Below are 17,724 nucleotides of genomic sequence, written 5' to 3'. Positions count from 1 at the left end.
GATACGGCTTCGGGGATTACTAAGAAGCCAATGAAAAGACTACTTTTCAGAATCAAATCATTTCTAGGAAAGTCCCTCATAACAGCTATGATGGAAAACTTATTTATCTCGTGTAGGAATATATACCATGAATCAGGGTTATATTTAACAAAAGGGTAACCTTTTATGATTATATAGCCTACTATGTTAGAATTGAAAGTATAGATAAGATTAAAGAAATTTTTTAAGTGGTTGACTATTTTACCCTTTCACATGGGCGTTAGTTCATTTTCGGTCTTATATATAGTAAAAATACAAATAAAGAAGAAAAATAAAATAAGTACAAATATAATTCGTATAATCAATGCATATAATTTACAAGGCAACGCTAGATGTGACTAGGCGGCATATGGTGCGAGATGGTAGATATCTAAGTGATTGTTCACTATTTTTTTCCCCAGAAACAAAAAAAAAAAGAATGCGGTAGCTTATTCTTGAAAAAATATACTGTTTTCTTTATGTCAGGCACCCTGGATTAGAAAAATCAAAATTTTCAGTGTATGTCAAGTTTTAAGGCAAGGGTAAGCTCTTATTAAGAATGAATAATTTTCGTAAAAGCATTTTATTTTGCCGTATTTTTCGCCCCCCATAAGGGATAAACTACTGTCCATCTACAGTTGATCAGTTTTAGTCAGCTACACTCAAAAGAAGAAGAGCAAAACATTCAGATGACGTACTGCACCAGATCAGTCGCTCTCCCTTTTTGGCTCACGAGAGCTACCGAATTCAATGGTAATTGCAACGCACAGTTGAAGCCTGTCGCTTCACATTGTGCTAGAGGAAAATAATTTTTATCTCCTTATTTTAAATATAGACTCACGTAGATACACAGGGTGGAGGGAAATAGTGTTCTATTTTTTGTTAGTTATGTTTGAAGTAAAGGATAAACTGAAAAAGATATCTATAATTCTATTTTCCACCTCTGGGTGTACGATGTCCACTTATCCAAATAATGCGGTTTGCTACTTGATTTCTTCATCGGCTTAATAATGACTCTACTCTAACTATTATTTAGAGGTTTTCTTGTCATACACTTGCAGTGACCATCTTGTTAGCCCTTATTATATTCAGCTGCCTGTCTGAATTGAAAGTCGTGACCAATCGTAGTAGTTGCAATAACAATCTTACACAATTAATTTTATCCGTTGATTGGGGTAGTTTTTGATACTGGATTCTTTTTCATAGTCAAACCAGGAGAATTATTTGAAATATCTCTTACCTCAACGACACCACCTGATACTGAAAAGGTGCCAAATCATGGACAGTGCAATAGATTTTATAGATAGCTTTAAAAATCTTCTGAGGATTGATTTTCCTGTACTGCTTGCTGGAGCTGTAATAATAAAAAAAGGCTTCAAATTAAAAACTTCGGCAGGAAAACCAGTTTGATTCTATATTTTGAGTCATAGGTGGGGATGAATAAAAGTAAGTGGAGATAGGAACGTGGTCAGAGTAGAATCCTTCTTTTAAAACTTTGGCCTTGTGACTGACAAACGAAGCAACAACGTGATTTAAGTTGGAAGTTGAGGAAATTGGCCCAATATATGAAAAGTTATCCTTCTTAGGCCATACACAATAGTCAGGAGGAGCGCAGCCCCGAAAGTTATGTGATCAGGTAGACATTGTGTTTGTTATATCTACATTAAAATCTCTGCTGATGATAACAGATGTAGAGGCAACTTTTTAAAGACACCTGACTAAAAGCTTGCAGGCAGACGCAAATCGTGAATCAGATTGTTCGTTGTTATAATTTGTAGGCAGATACACGCTAATTACTACATGAGTTTCAACCTTTGCTGGTCAACCTTTTTTATCAGGGTTCCTTAATTACTTCCTGACTCTAGGAACAGCAAGTAGTAAGCAGATGATAAACTATCAGAATATCCAATATTTATTTATATAGATAAATAAAATGTTTCAATGTATTTTCTTGTATGTTGACTCACGATGCAATTTCTTGGACTTCACGAGGAGCAGAAGAGCTAGGATGAGCAGTAAATTTGTTTAGCAAAGGATGAGCAAAAATATAATTAGTTCAAAAATGTTAAGGGCTCTATTTCTCTTAAAATGTGAAAAAGAAGAAGAAAAAAGGCATAAACAAGAATTTTACAGAGAATGAAACGAATTTAAGGTTGAAAGCCCTTGATGTTTATTTTAACTTTAACATTACAAGAAGCCTGGTCTATTGCAACGCCTTTTTCTGTGAAAATTAAGGCTATCACACAAAAAGACGGCAACAGTGTACAGGCTTACACGGTTTTACTGTGAAATTTACTGCTTAGCCTAGAAAAGAAAAATGACGTTAATCGATTAGAGATAAAAGACATGTAAGGTACTAAGTTTCATTTTTAAGGCCAACTAGAGGAGGTAACAGCTAAATTAAAAACTACAATTTGTATCCAAATTTTTAAAAGGGTGTACGTTGTTAAAACTATTGAAAAGTTTTCTCCAGTGTACACATAGCAGGCCAAACTATAATGTCTTAAAGAAAACCGAAAAGAATTAAACTATTACTGTCTTTCTCCCTAAAAAGACTACGTCAGTATAGAATGAACAGAAATTAATAAAAATAAATAAATAGAATATTAAACTGATAATAAACATTCATTTTTTATTTTAGTAAAGTGTAAATTATTTTCTGACCGTGGAAAGGCATAGGGGAGACACGAGATCATTCTAAATATCAAATTTCATTAAGATTTGATCACCCGTTCGCAAGTTAGAAATATCTCATATTTTAATCTGTCCAAATTAAGCGTCCCTCCACTCCGCCCAAGATGGTCCAATCGGGGAAGCGACTATTTCTAATTTAATCTGGTTCAGTCCCTGATATGCCTACCAAGATTCATCGTCTTAGCTTATCTGGAAGTGCCCGAAATCTGGAAGGAAATGGGCATCAGCAAGCTCTTTCATTCTTGAGTCATTATGAAAAATACTTTTTATCAATTTCCAATTATCCTCTTTTAAACAGTCATTTTTAAGGCATTCGGAGCAAAAGCTAAACTTTTGCGAAAAGGGAGTTGATTAAGTGGGAAGGGGACAGCCTGGTGGGAGTGGGAGTGGGTACTATGTCTAATACCATGTTTTTTAAAGCAAGTTATATGAATTAAAAAGCCAGATATGACGAAATACTGTGAAAAATATCCTGTTGGATTTTCAGTTTATAGTTCAAAATTAAATAAAAAACAAGTTTTTTTTTAACTACAAGTAAAGAGCGACATTAAAACTTAAAACGAACGGAAATTATTCTGAATACAAAAGGGGTTGTCCCCTCCTCAACATCTCGCTCTTTACGCTAAAGCTTGACTCTATCACAGTTCGACTTTTCAAAACAACAAAAAACTTTAAAGTAAAGAGCGAGACGTTGAGGAGGGGACAACCCCTTTCATATACGGAATAATTTCTTTTCGTTTTAAGGTTTAAGGTCGCTCCTTACTTGCAGTTAAAAAGCTTGTTTTTTAAATGATATTAACTGTTTTTTTTTTAACTGATCTTTTTTAAACTGTTTTTTAACTAATTTTTTTTATTTAATCACATACAAGGCTGTAAATTTCAAGCTTCTTTAAATAAACCCTTTATACTGCAATCAAAGGTGTTTTTTTTTTCTCGAAGTTAAGCATTAAAACCACTTTTATGGCAAGTTTATACGCTCGTTAAAATTTCGGAAACAAAATACTATTAATTAAGCTGTTACTAGCTATACTAGCTGACAACAGGACCTAAAAAGAAAAAAACTTAAAAAAAGGAAAAAAATAAAAAGGTAAAAAACTAAAAAGAAAAAAACACCGGGACAGAAATGACGACCGGGACACAGGGAATATAAATGACGACCGGGACAGAGGGACACAACTACAACGGGGACACCGGGGGCACAGGGGGATATATGAATGACGACGGCGACACAAGGAATGTTCAATTAGCAATCACCATCAACAAAGCTCAACGGCAATCATTAGAATAATGAGGTATAGATCTAAATACGGATTGTTTTTTCCCATGGACAATTATATATTGCATTTTCAAAAGTCGGTAAACCTGACAATCTATTTATATGCACAGACAATGGGACAGCGAAGAATGTTGTATATTCGCAAATTTGATGTAGCTAAAAACATATATATCTATCTATATTCACAGGTGGGACACAGGGACACAACTACAATGGCGCGTAACAACTTACGCGCGTGGGGGGAGGGCTTAGGGGTTGGCGAAGCGCCACCCCAACAGCTAGTATATATATATATATATATATATATATATATATATATATATATATATATATATATATATATATATATATATATATATATATATATATATATATATATATATATATATATATATATTGAAATGTAGAGTTTCCTAATCTTATCGGGAATTGACGGGAAATTATTTCGTATATGAAAGGGACTGTTCCCTCCTCAGCCCACCGCTCTTTACGCTAGTGTTTGACTCTTCCTCTCAAATCTACATTTTAAAACAGTAAAAAACCTTAGCGTAAAGAGCGGAGCGTTGAGGAGGGAACAGCCATGGAACAGATTTTCATGAGGCAAGTGAAGACATGGATAACACTGGAGCACTGGAGAACCTTATAAGTAAGTACAGGTGTTTTTCTTTCTTTCCATATTTTTATTTTATAATGGTGATTCTAAATTTAGTTTTATCGGCATTTTATTTTCCTCTCTGTTTATTTTATGAACTTTAGCCAACGTCAGGTCCACGATTTGCTTTTTGTAAACGATAAGAGGGGGAAGAGAAGGATAATAAAAATTGGGTGTGAGGGGGGTTATGAAGCAATTTTTTGGATGATTCGATTAAGAAGTGTAAGAAATTCTATGAAATTTAGGATATTTTGAAGAGGGGCGGAAGTTGACCAAGATAAGAAACCACCAACTGCATACTCATTCTTGTAGATTTCACGTTCAAATAAATAAATGCATTCGTATATACCCTTAGAACCAGATATCCTCAGGGTAGTTGCGATTTATAAAGTCAAAGAATTTGAACACAAATTCAATTTTACTTGTAAATATTACAAAAAAAAAATTATTCGTCGTCTTGCCAATAAAATCCCACCAGGATCCACCCGCTTTAAATTAAAAATGGAATAGTTGTGGGCAGGTCAAGTCATGGCTAATTGGAAAAACAAGGAAAAACATGGCATTAATTTTACCTCGTCATTGCCGTTGTTATCATCTCCCACTTATACTACACCTCTCATGCATGTCACTCCACAATGCCGGACTCGAGTCAACCTGTTGGAGAGTATCCGGGGAAAACACACTGGTTCTATCAATATAAAAATAGAAAAAAAATAGTTTTTAAGTTGGATTGATAAATAGTTAAGTGCAAAACGAGTTAGATAAAAGAAAACGTGAACAAATGAGCCACGTCCAAGCTGCACTTAGTTTTCTCCGCCAAGGGTAGATATCAGAGAAAAATCTTAAGGAGAGGGGCTCAATATGACACGGACACCAATAAGCAAAATCTTGGGAGAGGAGGGGGGCAACATAACAAAGGCGCTAAAAATTGACCAACTTGACAGATGTATTATTTAAAAAAGCGAAAACAGAAAAAACAAGGAACAAGGACCCCCCCCCCCAAAAAAAAAAAAATCTAGAGGAGCCCGGGCTCCCCCGGATCCATCGGTGATCTCCATTATCCACTTTTTAGCAGAGAGATAGGCAAGTAGCATCTCGTTACTGATGGGACCAATCAAATGGTGTATCTATCTGTCAGCTACTGAATTTTTCAACTCTTCTGAAAATTAACCGATGTTTTTTAAGAGAAGGTCAATGTAAAGAGCTAAGCCTCGGTAGAATCGAGGAGTTGTCCTCAGTATGCCGGCCTATTACCGAGACACATTTGTAGCACTAGCAGGTTATATAAAAGATGATTATCCTTTTTAATATTAGTGAATAGAATAACAAACCCAACTAGTTCTACCTGAGAGAAAGGGACTTGCTGGAAAAAGCGAAAAGCGGTCAGGAGATACCTACTGATATAAGTTTCATGCTTACTTAGTTACGAGGAGTCTTCTTTGAAGGTTTTAACATTTTTCGAAAATACTTTTCTTTTTTATGGCACTTAGTATTAACCAAGTGACATATAGCAATCACCAATTCTGTCGGTCTGTCTGTCTGTCGGTCTCGGTTTTGCTACTTTAGGCACTTCCAGGTAAGCTAGGACGATGAAATTTGGCAAGCGTATCAGGGACCGGACCAGATTAAATTAGAAATAGTCGTTTTCCCGATTTGACCACCTGGCGGGGAGTGGGGGACCGGTTAATTCGCCAGAAATAGAAAAAATGAAGTATTTTTAACTTATGAGCGGGTAATTGGATCTTAATGAAATTTGATGTTTGGAATGATATTGTGTCTCAGAGCTCTTACTTTAAATCCCGACCGGATCTGATGACATTGGGGGGAGTTGGAGGGGGGAAACCTAAAGTCCCGGTTTTGCTACTTTAGATACTTCCAGGTAAGCTAGGACGATGAAACTTGGCAAGCGTATCAGGGACCGGACCAGATTAAATTAGAAATAGTCGTTTTCCCGATTTGACAATCTAGGGGGGAGTGGGGGGCCGGTTAATTCGTAAAAAATAGAAAAAATGAAGTATTTTTAACTTATGAGCGGGTAATTGGATCTTAATGAAATTTCATGTTTGGAATGATATCGTGTCTTAGAGCTCTTATTTTAAATCCCAACCGGATCTGGGGGCGGGGAGTTGAGAGGGGGAAACCTAAAACTTGGAAAACACTTAGAGTGGAGAGATCGGGATGAAACTTGGTGGGAAAAATAAGCACAAGTCCTAGATACATAATTGACATAACCGGAACGGACCTTCTCTGTTTTGGGGAGTTGGGAGGGGGCTAGGGTTATTTCTGAAAAAATAGAAAAAATGAAGTATTTGTAACTTACGAAGGAGTGATCGGATCTCAATGAAATTTGGAAGGATATCGTGTCTCAGAGCTCTTATTTTAAATCCCGACTGGATCTGGTGACATTGGTGGGAATTGAGGGGGGGCCTAAAATCATGGAAAACGCTTAGAGTGGAGGGATCGGGATGAAACTTGGTGGGAAAAATAAGCACAAGTCATAGATACGTGATTTACATAATTGGAACGGATCCGTTCTATTTGGGGGGGGGGTAATTCTAAAAAATTAGAAAAAATGACGTATTCTCAACTTACGAAGGAGTGATCGGATCTTAATGAAATTTCATATTTAGAAGGACCTCGTAACTCAGATCTCTTATTTTAAATTTCAACCGGATCCAGCGTAATTGGGGGGAGAGCAGTTGGGGGGTACCGGAAATCTTTGAAAATACTTAAAGCGGTGAGATCAGGATGAAACTGGATGGAAAGAATAAAAACCTGTCTAAGATACATGACTGACATAACCAGATCTGCTCTCTTTGGTGGAGGTGGGGGGGGGGTAATTTTGAAAATTGATGTATTTGTAAATTACAAAAGGGTGACCACATCTTAATGAAATTTAATATTTAGAAGGATTCCACTTTAAAGCTCTAATTTTAAATTCTGACCAGATCCTGTGACGTTGGGGGGGATTGGAGGGGGAAACCAGAATTCTTGGAAAACGTTAAAATTGGGGTATTTTTATCTTACGTATAGGTGATCGAATCTTAATGAAATTTAATTTTTAGAAGGAATTCATGTCTCAGAGATTTTATTTCAAATCTTGACCAGATATTTTGACATTGGGGGGTTGGAAGGGGAAATCTTGGAAAACACTTTGAGTGGAGGAATCTGGATGAAGCTTGGTGGGTAGAATAAGCAAATGTCCTTGATATGTGAATGACGGAACCGTACTGGATTCGCTCTCTTTGGGGGAGTTGGGGGGAGGGGTTCAATGATTTGGCGAGTTTGGTGCTTCTGGGCGTGCTAGGACGATGAAAATTGGTAGGAGTGTCAGGGAGCTGCACAAATTGACTTGATAAAGTCGTTTTCCCGGTTTCGACCATCTGGGGGGCTAAAGGGAGAGGAAAAATTAGAAAAAATTAGGTATTTATAACATACGAGTGGGTGATCGGATCTTAATGAATTTTGATATTTAGAAGGGCATCGTGACTCAGAGCTCTTATTTTAAATCCTGATCGGCATTAAGCCTCTTATTTTCCTTTTAAATCAATCTATTGATTCTTAGAATTTTGTTAGAGCTCATACCATATGATCTCTTGGCTCTTAGCTCTTCATGCCTCGTCACAAGTGCCATATGAGCTCTTAGCTCTTGTTTTTCTTTATAAGCGGTTTTTTTTGCTTAACCAAGAATTTACGTTTTTCTTGGCTTGCTTAGAAGATAATTGAAAATCATAAAAATTTTCATAGGCTTCCATTTTTTTGTCTAGAAGAGATTAGGGGGAAAAAAACACCCCGTTCCTTACGCTAAAGTTTTTTACTGTTTTAAAAAGTAGAGTTTAGAGAAAGAATCAAACTTTAGCGTAAGGAGTGGGGCGTTGAGGAGGAAAAGCCCCTTTCATATACGGAGCAACTTCTGTTCGTTTTAAGTTTTGATGTCGCTCCTTACTTTCAGTTAAAGAAAAACTGTTTTTGTATATATTTAATCTTACTGTGAACCAAAGATTGTCCGGATCGAAACAAAAGACCAGGGTATTTAGGATAGTTGTTACTGGTATTAAAGTAAATATTACCATCGAGTAAAGGCTACAGTCAACTTAAAGCTAAAATTGATGACGGGAATCTCTGGCAAACGAGTAGAATATAAATTTAAAAAAAAAGTTAAAGTTAAATAAAGAAGTTAAATAAAAAAAATAGTTTTTTAAACTGAAAGTAAGGAGCGATATTAAAACTTAAAACCAACAGAAATTACTCCGTATATGAAATGGGTTGTCCCCTCCGCAATCCCTCGCTCTTTACGCTAAAGTTTGACTCTTTGCCACAATTCTACTTTTTAAAACATTTAAAAACTTTAGGGTAAAGAGCGAGGGATTGCGGAGGGCACAACCCATTTCATATACAGAGTAATTTCTGTTCGTTTTAGGTGTTAATATCGCTCCTTACTTTCAGTTTAAAAAACTAGTTTTTTTTTTATTTAATGATCAACAAGATCCGCAAATCTTAATGTCCACTCACATCTCCCAAGACAAATTATAATAGACACATCAGAGTAAAGCTTTTCAGTGCACTGGTGCAGCCACACGTTATTGGTCTTTCCCCGTTTTGGGCTCTATTAACCGATCAGAATAAGCGTACAATCTGGTCATGCTTTTATCGTTTTTGTAAGTTCTTGTTAGGCCTACCACCCTGGACTAAAAATTATTGGATTAGTGAAAGGTATGGCATTGTTGATCCATACTTGGCCGTCCAAAATCGGCTCTCTCGCTATGTCCGATCTCTCTGCAAGAATAATTCCCTGTATGGGGTGGTGGTGTCATAATCTTTTTCTTTTTGTAAGTTATCTTTCTAGTTTAGTTATATTTTCTCTTGCTATTTATGTGTTATGTAGGATAAGTGTTTAGTCTTTTAGTAGTTTTGTTAATTTCGTTTGCTTTTTCTTTTCTTCATTGGGTTATCTTTGTGGGTTAATATTAAATGGTGAACATGATGATTACGAAATATGAGCGGCGGTCTACTCTGTGTTTGTAAATATTTCTAGTTATCAATGCCGCTTTACTTCGTCTATTCTACTGATCTATAAGTCTATAAAATTATACTGTTTTTCTTTGTTATATTAACTTTGTTGTGCTTGTCATTGTTGAGTTACGCGCACTTTTGTTTTTGCTTTATTATTTTTTTTCTCTGTTCTCCACTGTTTATACTTTTGCATGTTTGTGGGTAATAAATATTATTATTATTAATATTTAATGATCTTAACATAAATACTATGTACACCAACTAGCAGAAGTTGTAAACCCCTCACAACAACTAGCAAAAGCTGCAAACCCTTATCGCTGAAGATTATTTTAGCCTAACAACCGATTATTACTTATAAGTCCCCAACATGTCTTACCACTGAAAACAAATTGGTCTTAATCATCAAATACACTCGAAACAAATAATAGGAAAACCAACTAGCAAAAGTTGCGGACCCCTCATTGCCGAGGGTAATTATGACCTAACATCCGTCTATTGCTTAAAAGTCCCCTATCAATTGGTATTGGTCTTTTTTTGGTTTAGTGTGTACCTTTCTACTGAAACTGTAAACCCTTTTAAACATTCAAACTGGTATATCTCATGAAACGATTTTTCTCCCAAAAAATGGATGACATATACTTGGATCAGCTCCTCGAGAGCTATCGACTGTCGATGAAAAAAAAAACTATCTTTCTTAGTTCAAAAATTTACTTTTTTGCCGCAGGCCAAGTTTCTAACGTCACTTAGAAAGGAACAAAGGATAAACTCGAATTTCTTTAGCAATGAGAGAACTTTTAAAGTTGAAGAGGCCCATCTGATACCATTTCTGTATTGGCCTATTTTTGGTTTCAGTGTAAACCTTACTATTGAAATTGTCAACCCCTTTCAACTTTCAAACTGATATATCTCATGAAGGAATTTTTCTACCAAAAAATAGATGACATATGCTTTGATCAGCTCATCAAGAGTTATCGACTGCCATAAAAAAAATCTATCTGCTTAAGTTTAAAAGTTGACTTTTTGCCGTAGGCCAAGTTTCTAACGTCATCAGTTAGAAAGGAGCAAAGGATAAACTCAAATTTCGTTAGCATTGAGAGAACATTTGAAGTTTTAGAGGCACATCTGATACCATTTCTCTACCGCAATCCCAAGTACAAAAAACTGAATGATAAACTCAGGTGAAATCACGAACGGAAATGGGTAGAAACAATATATTTTTGGCTCCAGCAAAAAAGTTCTACGAAGCTTTCCAAAATGCAACGTGATATTCATTAATCCAGTCTAAGGTCCACTTATATCCAGGAGGTGGAAGCTTTCCTACCCTTCAAGACTAGATAAGGTAGTTCTCCAAACACTTGTATAGAGAAGAAATATATATGCTGCCATGCAGCCGATAATAACCCATGAACTTATATATGGGAGGAACGGACAATCCAGATAAACTGATAATTTCCCCGATGCTGAATTTCGTTCAAACGAGTTTTAACGCGGGAATTAATAAAGATGATATTATCCGTTATGGTTTGGATTTTTTGAAGGCACTGAAATTTTCAACTGAAGCATAATCTTTGGAGTAAAATTTTAGCAAATGACCGGGTCTTTAAGTGGTTTGGAACTATTGTAAAACTGAATTATCAGAAAACATTTTTGACCCTTTCAGCAAATGTGATGCTAATATTACCAAAGTCCCCAATTGTCAAATTTTGGGGGACAGATCGTGGACCTAAGAGACACGAAGGGGGCTAAGAAGGGTCATCTTCTATGGAAATTGCCAACCGATTCCACGACCTTAAGTCCTTAGCGACCTGGAACTATAAAAAATATGGGTACCCACCACCACAGACAATATGATAATCAATAATGATAGGTCAAAGATATATAGAAGTAAATATACACTCCTTAGAGGTCAGGAAACTAACAGACCATATAGGAAAAGATTTTGTTGCCATTATTGTAGCAAACCAAATCACTATGCGGCAATTTTTGGCATAGAATACATAAGGAAAGGCCAGCATATGAAACGAGACACCAGTTACAAAAATAGAGTGGCAAAAATCTTAAGAGGCAGGGAGCAAATAATAGGGGAGATGTGGGGAAGATAGGACAAGGGTCAGATGGGACATGGTACCTTTGTGAAAAAAAATTATTCAAAAATCCCGCCTGAATGACGAACGACGTGCCATCTATCAGTAAGTATGCATGTGTTTTCCTGAAGAAATCGAGAAACATTTTCATCAGAGATTTTAGGTAAGTTTTTTTATGGGTGTTTGAGTAAGAAAAAGGACCTGGTTTTTACAAAAAATCTTTTGAACAGTTCGTCGCAGGGTATTGAATGTTTTTTTGTCTGAAGTAGTTTTCTTTAGGCTACAAAATGTTGTTCAGTGGTTGACCTGAACTACCATCTAGGGGGAGAAGATGAAGTTTGCGTGGAGAGTTACCCGTTTGGGTACTCTGGGACACGTGTTCCTGGGTACCCTGGGACACTTTTTGCCCATTGTGTCCCAGGGTACCCTCATTTCAACAACTGATAATGTAATGTAAAGGTCAAGCTGTGAGACAGATCTGCCTGATATACACCAGATAATCTTTCAAACTGTGTTAGCCCTGGCAACAATAAAAACGGTTCTTTGCTTTTCGTTCCTAAAAGTATCATTTTTTGCAGAATGCCGAGGAAGAGGAAGTCTGATCCCTCTCCTTATGCCTGGGACGAAAAAAAACATAAAGGCTGCTGTAATGGCTCACTTAAAAGATGGAATGCCAATCAGAACTGCAGCAACACTGCATGCTGTTCAGAAATCGACACTCTCGGTACTGTAAGGCATATTCCGCGTCGGCAGACGAAGAAAAAGTTGCATTTCGCTTCACACCACGCTATGATGTGAAAAAAGTATTCCCTTCTGAATGGAAGATTCACTCGAATCTTATATTCTACTTTCATCACGAATGAAGGACTTACGAAAAAACGGACAAAGAAATTAGCTTGGGAATTTGCCAAGGCGAACACCTTGAAATACCCTAAATCATGGGATGGCAATGAAGCAGCAGGAGAAGACTGGTATAAAGGTTTCATGGAGAGACATACAAGAATTTCCTTGAGGAGACCGGAAAGCACCAGCCTTCATTGCAACCTTGGTTTCAACCGTGCTGCAGTTGACACATTCTATAAACATCTTGAAGAGCTACAGTCGAAGTTTCATTTTCCAGCTGACTGCATCTACAACATGGATGAGATGGGCTTATCGAATGTTCAACAGAAATGCCGGAAGGTACTTAGCCCTAAAGGTGTAAAGCAGCTAGGAGCAACTACATCACAGGAAAGAGGAAAACTAGTCACAATGGTTGGAACTATCAATGCGATGGGAAGCTTCATTCCCCCTTACCTTATCTTTGGAAGGACCCGCTTTGTTGAAAGACTCTTAGATGGGGCACCACCAGGGACAAAAGTTGTCGCCAGTGGAAAGCCCAGAAATGCATGGATGACGACCGAGTTATTCCTTGGCTACTTTGAGCACTTTAAAAGGTACGTAAGGTGCTCTCCTGAGCAACCAGTCCTTCTTCTCATGGACAACCATGATAGTCACATGAGCTACAGCTTCATTTCTGCTGCGAAAGAGATGGGGTTCCAAATACTGACATTTCCTCCACACACGTCAAACAGACTGCAGCCCCTTGATGTGACCGTCTATTCACCACTTAAAACATACTTCTACCAAGCTATTGAAAACTGGCTAAGGAACCATCCTGGAAGACCATTAACGAAATACGAAATCTCTGAACTTCTTGGGGTTGCTTTCCCTAAAGCATTCAACCCAACCAACATAATGAGTGGTTTTTCTAAACCAGGAATCCATCCGTTTAATCCCAATGTCTGGGAAGAATCAGACTTTCTTCCATCCCTGACTCCCGTCAGCAATCCCTGCGATCCGACAGATGAAGTGCAGATCAATGTCGGCGCAGGGAGCAGCTCATCAACGCAAGCGGACAGTGGGCTGTCAGACAGGGAGTCAGTGGGCGCTGGTGGTTCAGTCTGTGTTCTACTCGATCAAATACTTCCCCTTCCTAAACGTCAAATTGATATTCAGAAAAAAAAGGAGGAAGGAAGCCTGGCCAGTCCAAGATTTTGACTGCAACCCCCGTTAAGGATGCCATTTTTGAAACAGAGAGGCAGAGAGACCTGAAGAGAAAAAAGAAGGAAGAAGCAAAGGAAAATAAAAAAACAGAAGATAACGAGAAGAAAGCAAGATAAAAAAAGAGATTAAGCAAAGGTGGCTTTAGATTTTAGCAACAGTAGTGATGCTGCTTCTGTTGAGCTCTTTGCTGAACTGATGATTCCTTGCACCTGAGTGACATGGAAGAGACTGAAAGAACCAACGGAGATAAAGCCTGGCGATTTTGTACTGGTTAGGTACGTCAGTAAGAAAAGTTCAAAGGACGAAGCCTTTGTCACGACAGACGAGATCGAGTTACGCCTACGAAGACCAAATCTTAGTGGAGGCACAGAACGGGCTGTGAAAGCCATGACTTTTTATATTGACCTTTCGCAGTTCCCCGTTGAATGAATAATGTTACAAGTTTTTTATTATGTTTTTATTTTCATTAAAGTTGACTATAGGTTTGTAATAAATGAAATTTGATCAAAAAGTGCACTGTGTCCCAGAGTACCCTTAACCGTGTCCCAGAGTACCTTGGGGTCAGGGTACTCTGGGACAGAAGAGGAGGGTTCGGAAAATCATTGGTACCAAAAAGATAGATTAAGAAAATAATCTACAAAAAATCCGGGAGAAAGCCCAAGCAATTCCACTTAAGTGAGTAGCAGAATCAGGCGATTTGGACTAGGCGTTCTCCAGATATTGGACATACGCTTGAAAATGTCCCAGGGTACCCACATCTCCCCTACTTGGCAAGTATCCATTAATATTCCTGAATTTATGTCTAAAAATTAGATGGTAAACAACACCCAAGGTTAAAACAGTAACACGGAAGAAAACTGAGAAAATCCCCAAAACTTTGGACAAAAAACAGTGGGGATTTAACTGGAGAATCCAGCTTGTAAGGACTGCCAGAGTTGTACCTTTTCAAAGACCTCAATATAGTTTAGAATGTTGTGATACGGAGGTAAATAATAATTTACCAATTTTGCGCTGTTTTAAAAGTAAGTGTTTCAAAAAATTACCGTGTTTACTTGATGCAGGTGTGCCAAAAACGTTAATTAGAAAGGAAGTTTTTAACAATAGCAGATCTGATCTTAATGAAAATTAAAATATAGAAAAATTTTATGTCTCAGATGCTCCATTTTCAATTTGAATCGGATCCAGGGACATAGAGGGTTGGAGGGGAAAAACAGAAATCTTGTAACCTGGAAATCTTGGAAAACGCTTAGAGTGGAGAGATCAGGCTGAAACTTGATGGGAAGAATTAGCACAAGTTCTAGATTAGTGATTGACTAGAGTGTATAGATATTCAAAGCTTACTTATCTAGACGCTCTCAACCAATGTTTATCCAAGTAATTATTTATTGTCATTTGAAAAGTATACCATTTGAAAAAAAGTTGAAAATAGGTATTAAAAAAAGAAAGCACCATGTTTTTCTTTGGGCTTGTGTGATTTTTAATCAAATTCAATGTGTAGGTTGTTGGGTTGTTGCCATCCTATGTAGGATGGCATCTAGGTTGTTGCCATCAGTAGAACTTGGGCAATCAGTTTATGTGCAGAAGACACAAGGTGGGAAGTGGAGCACAGCAAGAATAATTGCCCAATATGTGTCTCCTTGATCCTACATAGTTGAAACCCATCATCAGACAAAATAGAGTACATCTCTCTAGCTGCCAAGGAAACACCTCCAAGACACAGGAGGTCAGTGGTCACACTGTAATGGCTTTGACCCAATTTGTAACCCCAAACAAGAGCCAACCGCCCCCAACCCGAAACCCATCACCCATAAGTCAGTGCTGGGGATTGCTGCAGCAGCCTTTGCTGCTAGAAGGTTCAAATACACAGTTGACACCACTAAAATCCATAGTTCAGCCACATAAAGTAGATTCTTACCCCAAAATTGGCACAAGAGCCCATTCTTGAAGAGTGATCAAACCGCCTAAGCAACTGAGCCTGTAAATAGTAATTTGAAGTGTAAATAACCTGTGTATTGCGTAAGCAGTGTGTACCCTCTGAGTAAACATTAGAGAAGCAAGCCTAGCACCTTCTTGAGATTTATAGAGTGCGAGTGATACCTCTTTGTGTGACAAGTAAGGATAATCAAGAATTAGTTGGAGTATCATAATTATGTGTAAGTACACAGTAGAGAAATGAGCCCAGCGCCTTCTCCTACAAAGTACTAATTCAGTGATACCTTGTTATGTGATAGTATTGTGCAGTATTGGTAAATCCAGGAATCATGTTGTTTTGATGAAAAGAAGGAAGATGTAATGATTTATAATATAGTAATTAATTATGAATGCTTGCTTGCACTTTCTTGTGTGCAGTTGCATGTGCTATGCTTGCCTTTACATATTGCTTTTCTTTTGTAGGTGCCTGGGTTAAATAAATTGCTTATCTTGATCATTACAGTTACCATTTAATAAGGAACAAACTGCTGTGTTAAAAACCTCTGATGGCAACACACAATATCTTAAAGTGATGACTGGCAAAAAGCAAGACTTTGAATTGTTCAGCCTTCTCTTTTCAACCTAGTCAAAGACAACATCTTAAGTCAGGTGAATTAATATCAAATCTGAATTGCAGGAAAGCTTCTCCAGGATGTCAATTTTGCCAATTGTTTGCACATACCCCCCCCCCCAAAAGAGTTGGTCAATCCGATAATTTAGCCCATAGAGAAAGGCAAACCGGTCAAAATTTTCTGAACAAACTCAGGAAGAAAGCAGAACAATCTGGATTACATATCAACATTCCAAAGTCTAAAACTATCTAAATTAGAAAATTCACCCATGGGAATCCAACTAAGAAATAAAGGCAAAAAACAGATGACAAACTTCAAGTACTTAGAGTGTACAGTAGTTTCCCATTATGACTCGAAAAAATAACTATGCATCAGAATAGCCAAAGCAGCATTTCAGATTTTAACCAATCTGAAAATCAACAGTATACTTACAGAAGCTGAAGCCCCAACTGTAACTGAGCAAAGATTTTGTTCTGTTCTAAGTTGATCAATAGAATACCTAAAGCTAATTGCGGAACAAGAGAAAACCTGTTTGAAAATAACTGCTGGATCATCTGGTGAGATCATGTGAGCAATGACAAGATCTGTACTCGCACATAACAAAAAAGTTGTCTCTGTGGCGAGGCAATGAGTATGCTCTTACCTTGGACATATTTTTTGTCTGCCAGATAAAATATTCTCATCCACTGGGACGAGTATTTGAGAGGTAGTGCTATAAAATTGCCTATAGTAAAGGCCATATGGCTGCAATTTTTCCCCCCAGAGGTGCTTCATATGGAAGGGATTGTTGTATAAAATTCATACAGGGCTCATTTGATTGAAAATTGGGAGTTCTAGTGGCATTATTAAGAGTCAAAAGTGATTGGAGGGCAACTAGCCACACCCACCATAATGTTTTCCCCCAAATATATCAGATCTAGCCTCCTCATGCCCATTTTTTAAAAACCCATCAAACAAACATTTTGAGATAATCATTTTGTAAAAACTACTTCAAACATCAGAAAAATAAAACTTCTGGGTTAACATAGTTCCCAGGGCCAGGGGGATCAGAATAGCCCTAGCCATCACAGTGCTCATCCACAGGCAGGAGCAGTTAAACAAGAAATGCCAGTTGTCAGGAAAACAGAATATAGTCATGCATAAAAAAATACTATCAGATACACAAACATATCATATATTTCATAAAAATATTGTAGATAATTTTTAGAAATGAAAATTATAAAAAATTTCAAGTACACAGTTGTTACTCAATTAATGAAATAGAAACAATAGCATGGACAGCACCTTTGAAAGAGCTGAAATAAATTTTTTTTATAAATCTTCACACAAGGGTAAAATTATAATAGCCTTGCCAGCCAGAAGCAACTTATATTCAAACCTTTACTTTATGCCAAGGAA

At 37.2% G+C, this 17,724-nt stretch overlaps 2 protein-coding genes across 9 annotated transcripts in view; one reads left to right on the top strand and one right to left on the bottom strand.

Annotated features, from left to right (window-relative positions):
- LOC136031730 (vesicular glutamate transporter 1-like) overlaps positions 1–17,724 on the top strand; it is a gene marked incomplete at its 5' end in the record, with an annotated part of 404,579 nt that overhangs the window by 155,968 nt on the left and 230,887 nt on the right.
- LOC136031723 (uncharacterized) overlaps positions 1–17,724 on the bottom strand; it is a 94,285-nt gene that overhangs the window by 60,833 nt on the left and 15,728 nt on the right. For 6 of the 8 annotated variants that reach the window (XR_010618566.1, XR_010618565.1, XM_065711431.1 and 3 more), the window contains one exon: positions 1,259–1,372. Coding sequence is in view for 1 of the 8 variants with exons in the window: in XM_065711433.1 (XP_065567505.1) it covers positions 1,259–1,372; positions 5,213–5,235 (137 nt within the window). In the remaining 7 variants the exon portion in view is untranslated. Of the gene's footprint in view, positions 1–1,258; positions 1,373–5,212; positions 7,013–17,724 lie in introns of those variants that run through there. The other 2 variants (XM_065711432.1, XM_065711433.1) reach the window with 1 other exon arrangement.

The sequence above is a fragment of the Artemia franciscana genome, chromosome 10 (genome assembly GCF_032884065.1).
Source record: "Artemia franciscana chromosome 10, ASM3288406v1, whole genome shotgun sequence".
NCBI classification, from domain to species: domain Eukaryota; kingdom Metazoa; phylum Arthropoda; class Branchiopoda; order Anostraca; family Artemiidae; genus Artemia; species Artemia franciscana.
Note: the sequence above shows the minus strand (reverse complement) of the source record. Positions and strands in the feature narration are given on the sequence as shown.